The sequence below is a fragment of the Catharus ustulatus genome, chromosome 9 (genome assembly GCF_009819885.2).
Source record: "Catharus ustulatus isolate bCatUst1 chromosome 9, bCatUst1.pri.v2, whole genome shotgun sequence".
Taxonomy (NCBI): domain Eukaryota; kingdom Metazoa; phylum Chordata; class Aves; order Passeriformes; family Turdidae; genus Catharus; species Catharus ustulatus.
Window position 1 is genome coordinate 19674259 of NC_046229.1, and position 16128 is coordinate 19690386.

A 16128-nucleotide genomic window follows, 5' to 3' on the forward strand; every position below is an offset into this window, starting at 1 on the left:
CTTCCACAGCTGCAAAATCCTTGGCAGACAAATTCTGCATGTCCTGGATGAGGTCCTGAGAAGCCAGGAACACATGTTGCACCAAAGTCAACTCAGATGTGACTTTTTAATATTTACTGTGGGATACTAGGGAAGAGAAAGGAACATTATGCTACAATTCCTCAACATTGTTTAACTTTATTCTTTATTCTATTAATTCCTATCCTGCAGAACAGGCTGTGAACTTTACAGTCATCAACTGGATTTACTCCTGTTTTAATGCACAAATTCTAAATTAAGAGGCCTTTGTTATGAAAAAGGCAAAGCATGCTGTTAATGCACATCATATTTCACTCTCCCAAGCAAAATGTCCACTTTGTGCAGGTAAAAACTGGGACCTTTTTAAAGACATAGGCCTACTTTGAATCAGCTTTTTCATATTTGACATTGTTAGGCATTCCCTGTGATGTGAGGCAAAAAAATAAGTTGAGCTATGAAAACTCAGTATTCTGGAGATCATAAGCAGAAACTGAAAATTGGGAGGGAGATGGGAAAACAGACAGCAGTAAGACTACATCACTAAGCATCTGGTTTTTTCATACATTTCCTTGCTGCCCTACAATTTTTCTAGTGGCTCCTCTTTGAAGGGAATAACTCATAGGTAGCTGAGTCACTGGCAGCTCTATCTGCAAGCATGCAGTTGTGATTTGCTTATGCAGTGCTGTTGTTTAGTAGCCATTTGAAAGCATTACTGAAATATCTCACCGCACACTACAATGACTCTCGTGCTAAAGATGTTACTGAAGATGTAGGCTCCAGGAAGTGCCATTTGTATCAGTGGAGCACAGCTGCTCTGGAGGAAAAAGCCTGGGGCACCTGCAGCAGCCATAGGGAAGCAAAGGGAACCAGCAGCTTTGGTGTGATTTGAAACAGGATTCACTTCATTTCAAGTATTTATTTGTAAACACCTTGCACAACATTTTTAGGGGAGTCTCCATTTTTTTCCATTCCCAACTATTTATTTCTTCAGGTATTTAGATTATTTTGCTAATCTTTCTCCATGCAAATGTATCTATTCCTTTTTAATAAGTCTATCAGTTCTTTTTTTAGCATCCAATATGTGCATAAATGAAGTTACACATTGAAAAACGTATGCCCCTTTACAGCTTGTTCTTGAACTCTAATGGAGAAAAACCAGAAACCTTTGACATGGCTTTCTTCCTATGAAAAAATGTTAATTCTATTTTTTTTTTCCATTTTAGAAAAACACTCCAGAATGACAACTGGAAGCAGTAGTTTCTGAAGCAATTTCAAAGAGGTTTACAACAGCCATTGTACACAGTTATAATTAATTTTTTTAGAGAGGCAGAAAAAGGACAAAAATAAAATTCAAGACAATTCCAAACTCCTCACCTCTTCCTAAAAATCAAGACTAGGTTTCTGATGACTCCTTATTTAGTAGTTGGGCTAGGAATCTGCTTCTCATGCTGTCAAAGTTGTGTGTTGTGACATGGAACAGGTCACTCAATCTATATCTGCTGCTCTCCTTCTCCCTTCCTTAGCTGTCTAATTTATACAGTGAAATATTAGGACAGACTACAACACTGCTGCCGACACAGCACATAGAAAAATGAGGCATGATCTTTTAAACATAGTATTCATTATAACACTGGCACTGGAAACACTTTACTCTTTTACAATGCAAATAAGCACATCTTAGTTGTGGAGGTTACAGATGTCACAAAAGCACATTTAAAGACAGGCAAATATATTAAAAAAACCCCAGAGGAATCTGAATGAAGATCAAATTTCATGGGGTAGAACTCTGATCATGAAGGACACTTTCTGCACAGTGCAAAATGGAGGGTCCAGTGCATTCATTTATGTTTCTCAAATGTGTACATTTTCAGTAATTAGAAAAGAAATTTGGATGTTAGAGTTTACATAATGTAGAGTTTACATAGAGTTTACATAAATGACCAAAACCATCAATATGCCTTTTTCTTGTGATTTTTTTCTTTTTATCATCTTTATAATTTTTTAATTTCCTTTCTACGATCTCAAGATATTAAAGTCCAAATCACCTAGCTATATCACTGGCAAAATAAGTCATAAGTCATGCTCAATTTTAGAGTCATTAGCTATCTGTAGACACTGTTTTATGCAGTGGAGTTAAAAAACCTAGAGAAGGAAGACAGAATATATCTGAGGGTAAAAAGCCTTTGTGGGTGTTGATGGGAGTATATGGAAGAAACCAGCAAGAACAGTGGATAATGGAAGATTGCTAGTGCAGGTAGTGGGCTTATCTATATGACAAATTGATGAAGAATGAGGAGAAAAACTATGTTGATTTAATGCTGGCAATTTGAAGCATAGGCTGCACAGCTGTTTCAGACAGAAATACCAAGATAAATTCAGAAGCAACCCGTGCTCTGACAGATTAATAAAAGACCAGGAATTATTTGAGTTTCTTTGAGGAAGGGATCACTAAAGAGCCCTTCAAATACCCAAGATATTGCACATAAGAAGAGAAGAACAGCTCATCCAGCCCTTGCCTGTCTGTTATCAAGAACATGCTTTAAACTGAGAGTCAAGCTTTTCTAGTAGACATGAAAAAATACATATTAAAAGTGAAAAAGTAAAGAACAAAGTGAACACCTGCTACTAATACGATTTTAGGGAAAAAAAGTCATTGGTAGAGCCTTCAAACCCCCCCCAAAAAGGCTTACCTAACATAAATTTTAAAAAGCTGTATTGGGTCTCCTATTTCAACTCGTTTCTTAAAATCATCACTAGCAATAGGAACATTCATCCAGGCAAAGTGAAGACACATTATACTTCGGAAGTCAGACAAACCAACTCTGTGTAAACATCACCAGTGCTTTAAACATGCCTGTGAACACTGAGCTCTCCATTCTTGGTAAAATACGAGAAGGTTCCTTCTCCTGGTTCTGCCAGAAGTGTATTTTGTGTCCTGCATGCTCACTGCTGGCGCTGTAAGTCTACACAGTCATTGCAAACATATTTTAGCACATTTTACTAAACAACCAGCCAAGCTTCTTAGCTGGATTTCTGAAAGTTTGATTTACTGGCATTATTGTTCAGTTCCAGACAACCCAGCACTATCAGAAATGTCACACTGCATTAGCAGCTTTCCACTGCTCTCATCCAGAACCCTTTGGAAAAATTAAATGGATTAATTCACAAACCAAAGAATCAGAAATGAGAGTTAGTTCTATGTTAGGAGAGGAAGTTCTGTGGAAGAACACTTAGGAAATGTTAAGACTGGAAGGTAGCATTAAAAAAATTTTTTTAAAAAATGCCCAAAACCAAAAGTAGCTACCTCAAAAGAAAGGAATAGTTCAGCGTGATGGCTCACTAATGAATTATTCACAGAAAAGTAGGGCTTTCTTTCCCAGAGGTTACAGCAATGTCAAGTGAAAACATGTCAGTCTGCCAAGATCACCAGTGTGGAATATTTCAATGGAAGATGACACAATCACTCTGCAAATGATGTGAGCTCTTTTGGTGAGTGTATCTGAATTACATTCCTACAAAGGATACCAGGCACTACCAATAATTTGATATTTAATTTTGGGAAAACTTAAAGATTAACAAGTTCTTCTGAGCAAATTCTAAAGCCATGTTTTATTTTTAATTTATCAGCATTGCCTAAGCTTATTATTCATCACACAGTCCTCTTCCAGCACTCTTTACAGAGTAAAAGCACTCTAAGCAATAATTTTAATACTAAAATGACCTATGTTGTAAAAATTCCCACCATCATCTCGTCTCAGCTCTGGAAAGAACTTCTCCAACCTCAGTCCAACAGACAGTCCTAAACTGTGGGGAAAACCACAGGTCACAAAACGTGACTTACTTGCTGACATTCGGGTTAACTCTATTTTTCTTACATTTCCTGCAGATATGGTAGAGAAAATGTGGTATTTAGGATACTTTTTGTCAAGCTGTTGGTTCTGATGGTCAAGAAGGAAATTCCTTTGTCAGGAAAACTATTGGGGAAGGATCTGTTGTGGGCTTTTTCACCTCATTCACATCACCTCTTAAACACAATTTAGAAATAAATTTAACTTTTCTAAGCAGGTTGCAATTCAAAATTTATGCCTAGTGCCAGTAAGAGGTCTAAAACACTTACTTTACAGGACAAAATTTGAAATTCATCCAGTGGACTCAATTCTTATTAGAAAATCTTTGTAGACTCGAGTGTGTTCTTCACAATCTCTCTCAATCTCAAGAAAGTTAAGATCACTTCAAAGAGTTTGCCGTACTCATAAATCAGTGGGAGGGGAATCTCACAGAAACTCCATAATCTCTGTTCCACACCTATATTAAGTTTTGGTGCATTGTATGAGAAAAAATTAGCCTACAACTGAAATTTTTGTTTGTGCAAATCTTCATCTGCCCAGTATGCATGCAAATTAAGTTACAGGCAAGGAATTAAGAATAATTTCTAGACTGAGTCATGCTCATACACTTAAAAAAAAGTCTAATACTACTTAAAGGTGCAAATTGTAGAGAAGTGTTCCAGCCCAAAGCTGGGTAAACTGACCCCTAAGAACACATGGTCTCTGAGGAGGTGTGTGTGTGTGCACTGCCTGCAGCACTGCAACACTGGCAGTCCTGTGACAGCTCACGTTTACAACCAAAGCTGCAATCAGCCAAGCAGTTATTTGTAGGTACAGGAAGGATTCCTTCAAAAGTTGTTCTCAAGCCTCAAGGTAGGACTAATGCACATATAACCACTTGGATCATTATTCTTCCTCCCTAATCACTGTGTATTTGCTGTCATACAGTGAGATATGAGACTACATGAACCAGGATCTTTCTGGAACTGTTGATCACCATCCTTCATTCCATCAAAATGCTTGGATCTCAGTTGCACTGATTTTTATTAAGCCTGTGGATGTATTCCTACAATGCAACCTCCATTTCTCACCACAATCAGCACCAATGCCTCTAATGAAGACAGAATAACACATTTCATTATTTTTAGGGCAACACATTTAATGCCTGAACAGTGACTACGTGCTGTTCTTAGTGGTTTGTTTCTGAAACTGCTTGCTAAAGGCTGAGTAATTCTATGATGTTTAATATCCAGTGCAAGATCTAACTCTGCTTGACTTTAATTCACCTTACTCCTATCCTTCTCTAACTCTTTCGCATACATTTCTATGCCTGTCAGTCCTTTCTGCAATCTTTTTACATTCTGTTAATTTATTTTTAATTATATGGCTATTGATCCAGTTATATTATTTCTACAATGATTCTTTCTTTGTTCCAGGTATTTATGCTAGAGAGTGTTAAAGTTTTGAATAAGGAAATTCCAGACCTTTTCCACATTTAAGTTTCAGGGCTTCTTTGGTAGATTGATTCACATCTCTAGAGTATTGAGCTTTGAAATCCTCATTTACACACAGATTTCTTTTCCTCTTGTCATTTAATTTTTTCTGAATCACACATCATACATTCCTCAATCAGCTCATCTAGAATATCTTCATTACTTAAATGAAACTGTATTGATGAAGTGAAAAAACTGTCAGCTATTATCAGCAGAAATAACCAGTACTATCAGCATTTGTTCTTCAAGCTATTCTGAAGAAGCTAAATACTTCCATATGCAGGGCTGCCCACCCATATGGTCACAACTCCTAGTAGTACTTAAAAGCTTTAACCACGCACAGAATGTTAAAATATAAAATGCTTTAAAAAGATCCCTTTTAGTATGCAAATTCAATCCTACAATATCCTACAGACTCACAAAACTAATAGAATTTTTCTATAATTCTCTGATTTTGAGGTGGTTTTGATTCAAAAAACATAGCTACACTAAAGCTATTAATTTCTTTAATCTGCCTGCCTCATAAATTAATATGCAATTCTACCTTTTGTGATTACCACATGAGATTTCTCACCTGTTTTTCCACTATATGCATGTAATCCATCTAACATAGAATCATTAAGGTTGGAAAAAACCTCGAAGATCATCAAGTCCAACCTTTGACCTCATGCACCATGCCCACTAAAGCCTATCTCAGTGCCACATCTCATTTTCTGAACTGTGTTTCTGCTCACTGTCAGCTCCATCATCATTGGAAAACCCCTGAACTGACTTTTTCTGTTAAGAAAAGATAGGTTGGGCAGTCCAAAAATCTGTCTTACCCTGTTCCTTGGCTTCAGACTCATTTTGCCCATCATGCCAACTTCAGCCCCCAGAGGCAGATTACCGAAGCTATTTCCTATTTTCAGCTTCTTCAGAACGCAGCAGTACATATCATTACCTACCTTTTGATCAACTACCAGATAATTTACATCCATTCCACTCTGCATTGTGGTTACCTAAAAATTGACTGATTCATTTTTTAAACAGACATACTTTTGTTTAAAAATCATTTGTATTTCAGGCCATACTTTTACTGGAGACCCATTCCTCCAGCTTCTACGCTGATCTGCATGTTACTGTATTACTTAGCTTGTTTGTACTAAAAAGTAATGAGTAAAAAAAGATTTATTATTTAGGCTATACTTTTAAATATATTGCATAACCAGTGGATTGTTGAAGCCTTTTTTCATCTCGGTTTAAGTTCATAAGTACCATGTTTGCTTTTATTGCTTCCTTTCACCTACTTTCCTTACTCCTATCACGCATGTTTCTTTGTAAAATTAAAGTTAAAGCATCTTAAAACCGGTAGCATATTTTCATGGAAACCTTCAGCTAATTTGTTTTCTAGTGAATAATCTGAATTCGTTCTGCTAAAGCACAGGAATTAGGAATCTTCTTAGGGTATGCTCCTAAAGCCCTCCAAAGGCACACAGATATCAAAGGAGATTTGCTCCGATCTCTTCAATTACTCTTTTTAGCAGAGGGAACAGCTGAAGGCAAGAATGGCTGCAGCACTATATCCAAAACACTTCTGTATTGCCTTATCAGCACAGAGCTTCAAACAGAATCCATACAGCTCATAGGAAATGACAAGAGATATTTTTGGCAGAGTGGGAGCCAAATGTAAATCTTCCAAGTCTTGTACCATTCCTCCTGGTGGCTTGAAGGGCTTTCTGAAACAGAAATACAAACTCACATGAAGGCACTCCTAAAGTATTCCAGCCTGCTAAAGAGCTGGAGTAATTCCAAGCTGGTTCAAAACCAGATGGGTTCACCCTTGATGAGACCTTTCCCCCTAGACTCAGCTATTAGTCTGGCCTCAACAGAGTTTGCCCATCTAAGACAAAGTCTCAAAGGTGCTAGAATGGTTAAACTGGAATTTCTCTTAAGCAAAACTAAAGGTGCTTTCAGAGATGTTGCACATGGAAAATCTACCCTTTCCAATAGTTGTGCTCTGTTCATTGCTCTCTTCCTCGTGCATATCACATAAGAACAAGAAAAATCTAAAATTCTAGTCTATTTCAATAGTTTCATATACAGTTTATGAATGTGAACAATTTGGTAGCATAAATCATTACGTCAGTTTGAAGGGAAATTTTAACAGAACACCAAAACAACTACTATAGTAAATGTGGCCACAGGCTGAGAAATGCAATCTAGCAGATGGTCATTTGCTGTCTTAATTGATATGGCATATAGAAAAGAAAATATTATTCTGTTAATGCTTCAGAAGCTCAACAAAGCCAAAAATAGCATGCAACTTTGCTTCATGGGTAAGAAAAGCACAATACTAAAAGCAGAAGGAACTGACCTCTCTGATTTCTAAACTTTTTTAGAGTGTGGAGTAAGTTAAGTGTAAATATTGTATTACATGCCTCTTAAGTATATTCCTTCCTATAGTCTTCCTTTTTGAAGTCTACAGTATCCTTTCAGCAATTGCTTATCAGAAAGATGAATAAAGAAGAGAAATTTAATGTATTTAAGCTTTCATGTAATATGATAGGGATTTAATTGCTAGGAGCTGGGGAGGTACACCTACTCTCCCCTGCAGTTTCATCTTGCCTAACAGCTTTTCTGTTTCTCTCAGCAGTAAACAAGAACCAATGCTAACTACAGAGCTCACTGCAACTCACCAGAACACAGTATTTCAATGCCACAGTTATCAACCAACCTCATTTTAAACAGCACTTCTCCTGCAAATCCACAGGGTCAACATCATCACTGCATTGCTATCACATCATCCTAAGTGAAAAATCTGTTGGACATAATAATGACCTAATTAATTCCATTGTTTCCCCTCTAAGACACAGACCAATCTGGTCGTTTCATTTTCTCGCAAAAGAGAAAACTGCGGGAAGCAAATGACTGCTTGTGTTGCCACTGTAAATCACATCTGCTGGAATACTTCTTTCCCATCTGATCTAGAGCTCTTGCAGCTGCAGTCTGACCATAATCACTCTATTCTTGGACTACATCATGGTACAAAGTCTTGAAATTTAAATTGTTCCCCCTGCTATTCTTTTCTAGAGTTGGGCAATAGTTATTCTCAGTATCTGGTGATAAATACTTCTCAGTTTTCAAGAGAGAGAGCGTCCAAAGTTTACACAACGCAAATACACTAAGACATGCTAAGAGGAAATTTTAAAAAAACCAATCTACAAAATTACTGAAGTCTGTTGCCCTGTGCACTTGTGTTCATGCACACATTTGCTATACAGCATTCCCACCAGATACATCACATACCTTGGCTAATCCCAGGCATGTCATGCAGTGGTGAGGGAACAGACAGCGGCTGGTTTGTTGCTTTTTATGTATCCTGAGAAATGGGAAATAAATACTGTGTCACTTTACTGGCCATCAGAGGCAACAGATATTTTTAAATCATGAAGATGTTTGGGGGGGTTAAATATAAAATTAGGGCACATGAGTAGAACAGTTGTCTACTTTATTACCAGTTTTATATGTAGGTACTCTGGCAGGAAAGTTTTGAGGTTTCCTGAGAAGCTTTGCTTAAGGGGTAAGAGATCAAGGCATAGCATAAAAAATATTCATTTTTCTATTAATCTATCTCAGCACTTGTTGAGATTTAGGTGTCTCTTCTAACGGTGTTGAAACTATTTTGAGCTATTTAGCAACTTTATAACAAAGAAAGTTAGGAGAGGAAGAGGATGTCAAGGGGAGGAAGAATCTTAGACCATCTGCCAAGTTTTCACACAAGGGCTTTTCCACATGTTAATCTTTGATAAGAAAACTATCCTAAAATATCATAAACACAGCTGTTCCCATTTTAAACTTGACATCTTCTATATTGGGTAAGCTCAGTGCTCACAAAAGACTCCAATATTACTTCTTTGTATTTTTAATTTATTAATAAGCCTGCTTCCCTGACCAATCAGATTGTCTGAGAAGATAAAATGCTCTTTGCTCACTTCCAAGTCTCCCCAGTGTCCAGATTTTCAAAACAATCTCCACTATTAACTAAAACACATCCTTTGTTTGCAAGGACTTAGCAACACCTCTTCATACACCGAGAACAGTTTTTACCTTACAGATTACAAAAAAAAAAAGAAAAAAATCAGTTACAAATGACAAGAAAAGCTATCCTTGAAGTAAATTCAGAATTTATACCTGAAGACGTTTCAGGTACCCTGTCAGGCTGTGTGGATTTTCCCCCAGCTCTGGCAGACTGTAATTGTTTACTTAACCTGGATATTGATTGTAGTTAGACTGCTGGCTCACTTCCTTCAGCCAATTCTTATTTTGGCAGTTTCACATACATCACTTAAAATTTCTCTCTGCAGCCATGCTGTTCACATTCTTCCCTCTGGGTCATAATCTACTAAACAAGACCACACTTTTATTTCTGCATTATGATGATGGGGTTTTCTTTTTTAATTTTCTGATCTTTGTAGAAAAAAAGTGGAAGTTTTTAGCAAGAATTACTTGAATCACTGCCTTTCATAATTATTATTATACAGAGTTTTATGGAAGAGCTCAGAAAAAAGTGAGAGATTCTCCAGCAGTGTAGCTGCAGTATGAATTTTCTATGTGTTTTATGAACACATATATACATCTCACTTTATTTCAATTAATATTAAATTGTTAATTAGATTGCACGTTGTTCCAAATTTTATGTCGATAGTTCAGATGTGAATTTGAGGACTAAAAAAAAATCTCCTATATAAAACTTGATTAGAAATCATCCTGGTAGTAATAAACTAAGGCAAAAGGCACACAGTTTGCTATCTTGAAAAAAAGTCTATTACAACATCATAAATATGGAGTGTTAATTCAACCATGATGTGACTTCTGTATTGGTTCAAGTACTCTCACCTACTACAAATGTACTCGGGCTCACCTATTACAAAAGTTTTGAGGGTCACTGAAAGCATGTGTGAACATTAAAGACTGCTAAATCCATACAACCAATTCTGTAAGGGCTAATTAACCTTGAAATGGTGGCAAAACCTGTGCCTAAAATGTCAAAAAATGATCACCAGTTTGCATAGCGTTTTCAGAGCCGTTACACTGTACCATCTGAAACACAGAATTCTTCAATTTAAATGGATTATAAAGAGATACTTGAAAAGAAATAACATTCATATCAGCCATTATCACTTCTTAAAATTTATTTAACAAGTGGGACTACACCTGGTCATTGATAAAGAGGATAACTGAGGTTCAGTATTAATCTGTTTCTCTTTACCTAGAGTTCCAAACTAGGCATGAGAAAAATTAAATAGGGAGAACTCCAATTCCTGTATCAAATTAATGCAATAAGCCTTTATATGTAGGTAATGTATGAATATTTTTGCATACTTTCTGACTAGGAGATACTCTAGTATTTCACACCATATAGTACAGATTGCTAAATATACAGTTCCTCAAAAAACAAGGACAGAAACATTTATATGAAAACAGGAAACCATTTTTTCAGCAGAAAAGACAATGCTACATTAGAACAGATAGACTCTATTTGAAAACAAACACTGCCAAGTATTACAACCCCTCACCTCCCCCCCCCAAAAAAATCAATGTTTTCATATCTAATGAAGCTTGATAACTGTTTTTAGATATTGCAAAACATATGAAACACAAAAGTGCTTCACCTGGAATGTTTTCATGTCTAAAATTTGGCAGTAACATAACTTAAAAGGATAGCACATCTCCAGATATTGATCAGGGCTTTGTACAGCTGCAATGCCACAAAAATGATCTGCAGCTATAAAAGAGATAACACGATTATGGAGTACACTACATTGTAATTTCCTTTGGGCAGTCAGAAAGGAAAAACAGTCTGATAGACTCTGAGGAAAATAAGCTTGCAGGATATCCACCATCTGACAGATGAATCATTTTACAATATTCCAATTAAAGAATCATCCAAACTTAAATTAACAACAACAAAAATAACACAAGAACTTTACCTTTCAACCATAAAACAAGAGGCAGCTGAAAAGCTAAGCAGCTCACAATGTAGAGAGTTTTAATGTTCCAACTTTCTTGTGAGTTCAGGCATGGAACATAAATAGTTAACCTTATTCTAAGCCATTAAATGGAGCTTACTAAAAAGCTTGCTCTAATAAATGGTATGATATGAAGGTCAGCCCTTAATTCACCATCAAAATATCTTCTGGGTGTAAACATAATGACTTCTGCTTATGCACTACACAACCCTGACAAGAATGCTACTTGACAATCCATTTCAGACCTAGAAAAACGTTCTCATTTGCGTCAAGGTGCTGAATGTCAGCAGATTCACTAACATGCTTATTTGCACTGCAGTGGTGGAACAGAGTGAAACACCACGAGCCCTTCATACCCTGCTGCTGCCTGGCTAGGGAGATGGTGAAATAAAACAAGATTTAATCCTGTCCATATCACTGTGCAGTTGGTGAAACTTGACAAGTCAACATTAAGTATTCAAAGTGGTATTGTGGCCTAAAGGGATCACATGCAGCCTGCACATAAGAGCAAAGGAATAGCTTGGTTCTGCTTCGGTGTTTGTAAATTTAATTTGTTCAAGGAAAAGCAACTCTGGAAGGGATTACTAGCTAGGATCAACACTCTTACCAAAGAAAAAGAGAAAATGCAAGTAGGAATAATATTGACGTTTCTGTAATACAAAATAGCTTCTTGGGCTTAAGTGAATAAATAAAATTCGGAGGCGATTGCAGCTCAACCCTGGCATATGAGAATATTCCATTTAGTGTTCCTGAGTAGGAGGGCCTGGGAAGCTTGAGTGTTTCATGAAAATTGCATAGGAATTCAGTAAACACCATATTTTACAAAATGTTATAAATTATTTAGCAAAATATTGTCAAATATTGTTTCACTGCAATACCTATTTCTTTAAATAAGTGGGGCAACAATATTCATGGTATAACAACATCTAATATATTGAGTCTTAATTATTGGCAAGATCTCATTCCACAGGTGCAGGGAAGGTAATCAGGAAATGTGAAAATCCCTGGTGCCCAGGAAATAGGGAGCCTGTGAATATATACACATGGAAATGAAGAAAAACGAAGATCTATAGCAGTACTTCTGAAATAAAAGTACAAGTGAAACTTGCATAGCCCCTTTGCTAAGTGTAGCTCTGTATTTACACTATTTGCAATATCTTTGAATAGAACAATTATTCAACTATTTAAAGTCATCTCTGGTCCTACAGCAGGAAATGAGCACGAAATTCCTGAGTCTGTAAAATGCTCTCTTTGCTAAACAATGCAGGGGAGAGGAGCTGGCAACACCCCTGGGACTCAGCATGGGTGGGAAGGTTCCCTGAAGATGTATTGCCCTTTCAACAGAAATTAGGGACTACTGGGGTAGAGGGTGGGGAGGGCAGCTGGAAATGATCACAGAACCGTCTCCTATTTTGTTTTAGCAGGGGTCCTTTTGATGATTAAACCTCCAAATGACTGTTAAATGCAATGTATATTTTTCTAGAATGAAGGACGATGAATATCTTTTCCTTACAGATTGATACTTCAAATATAAAGCACAGAAAGATAAGCACTGCCAGCAAGAAATCTAAAAATATGTCTTCTTAAGCTTGATTAATGAGCTAATAAAAAGCTATAATAAGAAAAAATCAAATTAAAGCATCTTGTGATATTTCTTCCAAACAGAAATAAAGAATCCAAGAGCATGGTAAAACTTTGAAAGATTAGTTTGATACAGACAACAGCCTTAGTATTCAAGCCTACAATACATCAATTTTATACTTTGACTGGCTGTCCTTTATTTATCATCTCTGATGTGTATTGTCTGAAATTGTGATCCTTGATGAGTTTTTTTTTTGTTATTGCCTCACAAGTATATAATCTGAATTTAAATACAGACATATTAAAAACTCGGGTATTATACAAGGTGTAGGTACTTATTCTATTCAGAAAACCTGCAGGCCTCTAGCAGAACACGTAGACACAAGGGTTAAGCCAGTGGAAACTATATACTATCAGGTATATATAAAGTCAGAAAACAAATTAGCCACACTTCTCACTGACAGACAAGAGACAGAGTCGAAAATTTATATTGCAGTAGTCACTTTTCATCAGTCTTTGGTACCTGAAGGTGATCAAAGGACACAGGAGCAGCAACGACACTGGAAAGGAACCCTGAAAGACAACAGAGGTGGGAAGGGCTGGAGATTTGACGCCAGATGAGAAGCACGTGCAGCACAAGGAGCCGCAGCACGGCCCTGGCAGCACCTGGGGGTGAGCAGCGCCCAGCCGAGGGAAGGCGGCACACCAAGGGCACCCCGGGCTGTGGGGAATGCAGCACACCAAGGGCACCCCAGGCTGTGGGGAATGCAGCACACCAAGGGCACCCCGGGCTGTGGGGAATGCAGCACACCAAGGGCACCCCGGGCTGTGGGAAGGCAGCACACCAAGGGCACCCCGGGCTGTGGGAAGGCAGCACATCAAGGGCACCCCAGAGGCGCAGAGCTGAGGCACAGCAAAGAGCAGTAGGGCAGGGATAGTCCGAAAGAAAAGAAACCTGGGCATCTGGTACCAGTTATTCTGTTGTTACTCTAATACTACAGAAACTGTTCATTTTCACTTACTGGAAGGTCCTCGGGCACCAGCGAGCGTCCGAGGCTCCAGGACAGGCGCGGTCCCGCCGTGCGAGACCCCCGCCGCAAACGCCGCTGGCACCTGCGGCCTGGAGCGGGCCCGCCCCGGCTCCTCACGAGTTTTACAGTATTTCTTAAACAATTAAAACGTCTCAGTAAACACTCTCTAATTAGGCAGACATAGTCTTTGTCTGTTCGTACAGTTCAGTGAACATTCGGTGTTTTTTTATTTTAATCCCTTTATTTCAAGTTGTGGTTCAAGACTTCGCTGAAAAGCGTGAAATATCAAATGTATTTCCTCATCAGCTGCCGGCAGTGTTTCAAGAAGGAGTACTTTTTCAAAATACTTTCGTTTGATTACGAGGTTTGCCTTTTAAAATTTGACAGCAAGAGAACCAAGCTACACAAAGCCAGTCTTGTATCTGCCTGTTTAAGAACCCGCCCACGACTCCTGAAATGTACATTAACAACAAAGTTGACTTCAGCTGTTTCAGCGGCGCGCGGGCAGACGCTGAGCGCTGCTGCTCACGGGCAGACGCGGGGCCGAGCCCGGGCCCGCAGCGGAGCTCCCGAGGGCGGCACACGCGGTGTCAGGGGAGGGCTGCAGCCCACGGCCGGTCACGGCTGCCTTCCCTGCCCGGCCCTGGCTCCTGCAATGAATAGCGCCCGCCATTACTTCAGTTCAATACTGGCAACTTTGAAATCCCACAATTCCGATGGTTTTACTTTTTTAAAAAAGACAGCTTCGCTGCTTTTAAATGTTTGGTGTCTCTGTCCCCGCTGCTTTCCTGATGTAACGTCAGGTGTCACTTTGTTCTCACAAGCATATTTCTGACACCAGAGTAGTCCCTGGCCTCAGCATCAGGACACACGCCTGACCCCAGAAAGGGTCCAGGTACGAGCGACGAGCGGCTGCCCAAGAGAAGCTCTACGAGAGGCAAGAGACAAAGCAGCAAGGCGGGTGTTGCCCGCTGCCCGGGTGGCGGTACCTGGGCGCCTACCAGGAGGGGAAAAACAGCAACCCGGAGAGCGCAGGAAAGAAAGCCTGGATACATCCCTGGTGGGCCCGGGGGCTGCCGAGGGCAGAGCGGGCGGCTGTTGGAGTGCACGGAGCTCTCCAGACCGAGGCACTGCACACACTGTCCAGCGGCTCCGCCCGGCAGCAGCCCCGCGGGCGGCTCGCCCAGTCCCCCGGCAGCGCCGGGGGCGGCCCGGGCGGGGTCCCCCGCGCCGCCACGAACACGCCTGTGGGCGTTGAGCCGCCCCGTCCCGCCTCCGCAGAGGCCGCAGCCGCAGTCCCCCCGCCCGCTGCCCGGGCCTGCCGGCAGGCTCGGCACCGCCCGGCCCCGCTCGCTCCCAGCCCGGCCCGGCAGCGCGGCCCTCCCGCGCCGCTTCCACTCCTGAGCACTGAGCGCGCCCCACCGGGCGGCCGCGGCCAGGGGCGGGCGGGGGAGCCGCCAACTGCGGCCCCGCGGGGAGCGGCTGTGCCGGGGCCGCCGCCCCGCTCGCAGGGCAGGATGGACGCGGAGGGCCGGGTACCGGGGCCAGCGCTTCCCGCCGGCGGGGAAGGGCCCGGGACCGACTCGCATCTCGCTGCGGGTGCCCTCGGCACTGCCCGGGGGCCGCTGCTCGCCGCCGCCGAGGTGCTGGCGCTGGACGATGAGGAAGACGACCTGGAGGTGTTCAGCAAGGTACGGCAGCGCCCTCCGCGCCGGGGGCGGCCGGGCGGGCTCGCTGGTACTTTGCCCCAGCGGGCGCCGGGCGGGACGGGACGGGACGGGAGGGCTCCGCCCCGGCGGCGATCGCGGTCTGTGCCCGCCCGCCCCTCGCACGCGCGGTGCTCCCGGTGCTCCCGGTGTCCCCGGGGCTGCTGACGGGCCGGGCTGCTCCGGGGGCAGCGCTCGGCGGCGCCCGCACTCCCGGGCAGCTTCTCGGGCACTAAACGCGGAGTTGCTGCTTCGGACCAGCAGTGCGAGTCATGACTGCGCTTACCTTAAATGTGCCGTCTAATCTGGGCTCGTTGTACCCTTATCATCACTTACGTTCGTCAGGTGCCATATTATGTATCTGTAAATTAAATAAACAGTCGTGTTTAGTGATTGCAGTTGTGTTTGAATGTAAATAAATGTTTCCAAGTTTTAGTTTGAGTTTTCTTTTAAAAGATGACGTC

At 40.9% G+C, this 16128-nt stretch overlaps 1 protein-coding gene across 4 annotated transcripts in view; it reads left to right on the plus strand.

Annotated features, from left to right (window-relative positions):
• The first annotated feature begins 15328 nt into the window (after positions 1–15328).
• SNX7 (sorting nexin 7) overlaps positions 15329–16128 on the plus strand; it is a 29059-nt gene continuing 28259 nt past the window's right edge. For 3 of the 4 annotated variants that reach the window (XM_033066857.2, XM_033066858.2, XM_033066859.2), the window contains exon 1: positions 15466–15649. In XM_033066857.2, coding sequence (XP_032922748.1) covers positions 15476–15649 — 174 coding nt within the window. In that variant the 5' untranslated portion in view covers positions 15466–15475. Of the gene's footprint in view, positions 15650–16128 lie in introns of all 4 variants that reach the window. The other variant, XM_033066855.1, reaches the window with a different exon arrangement.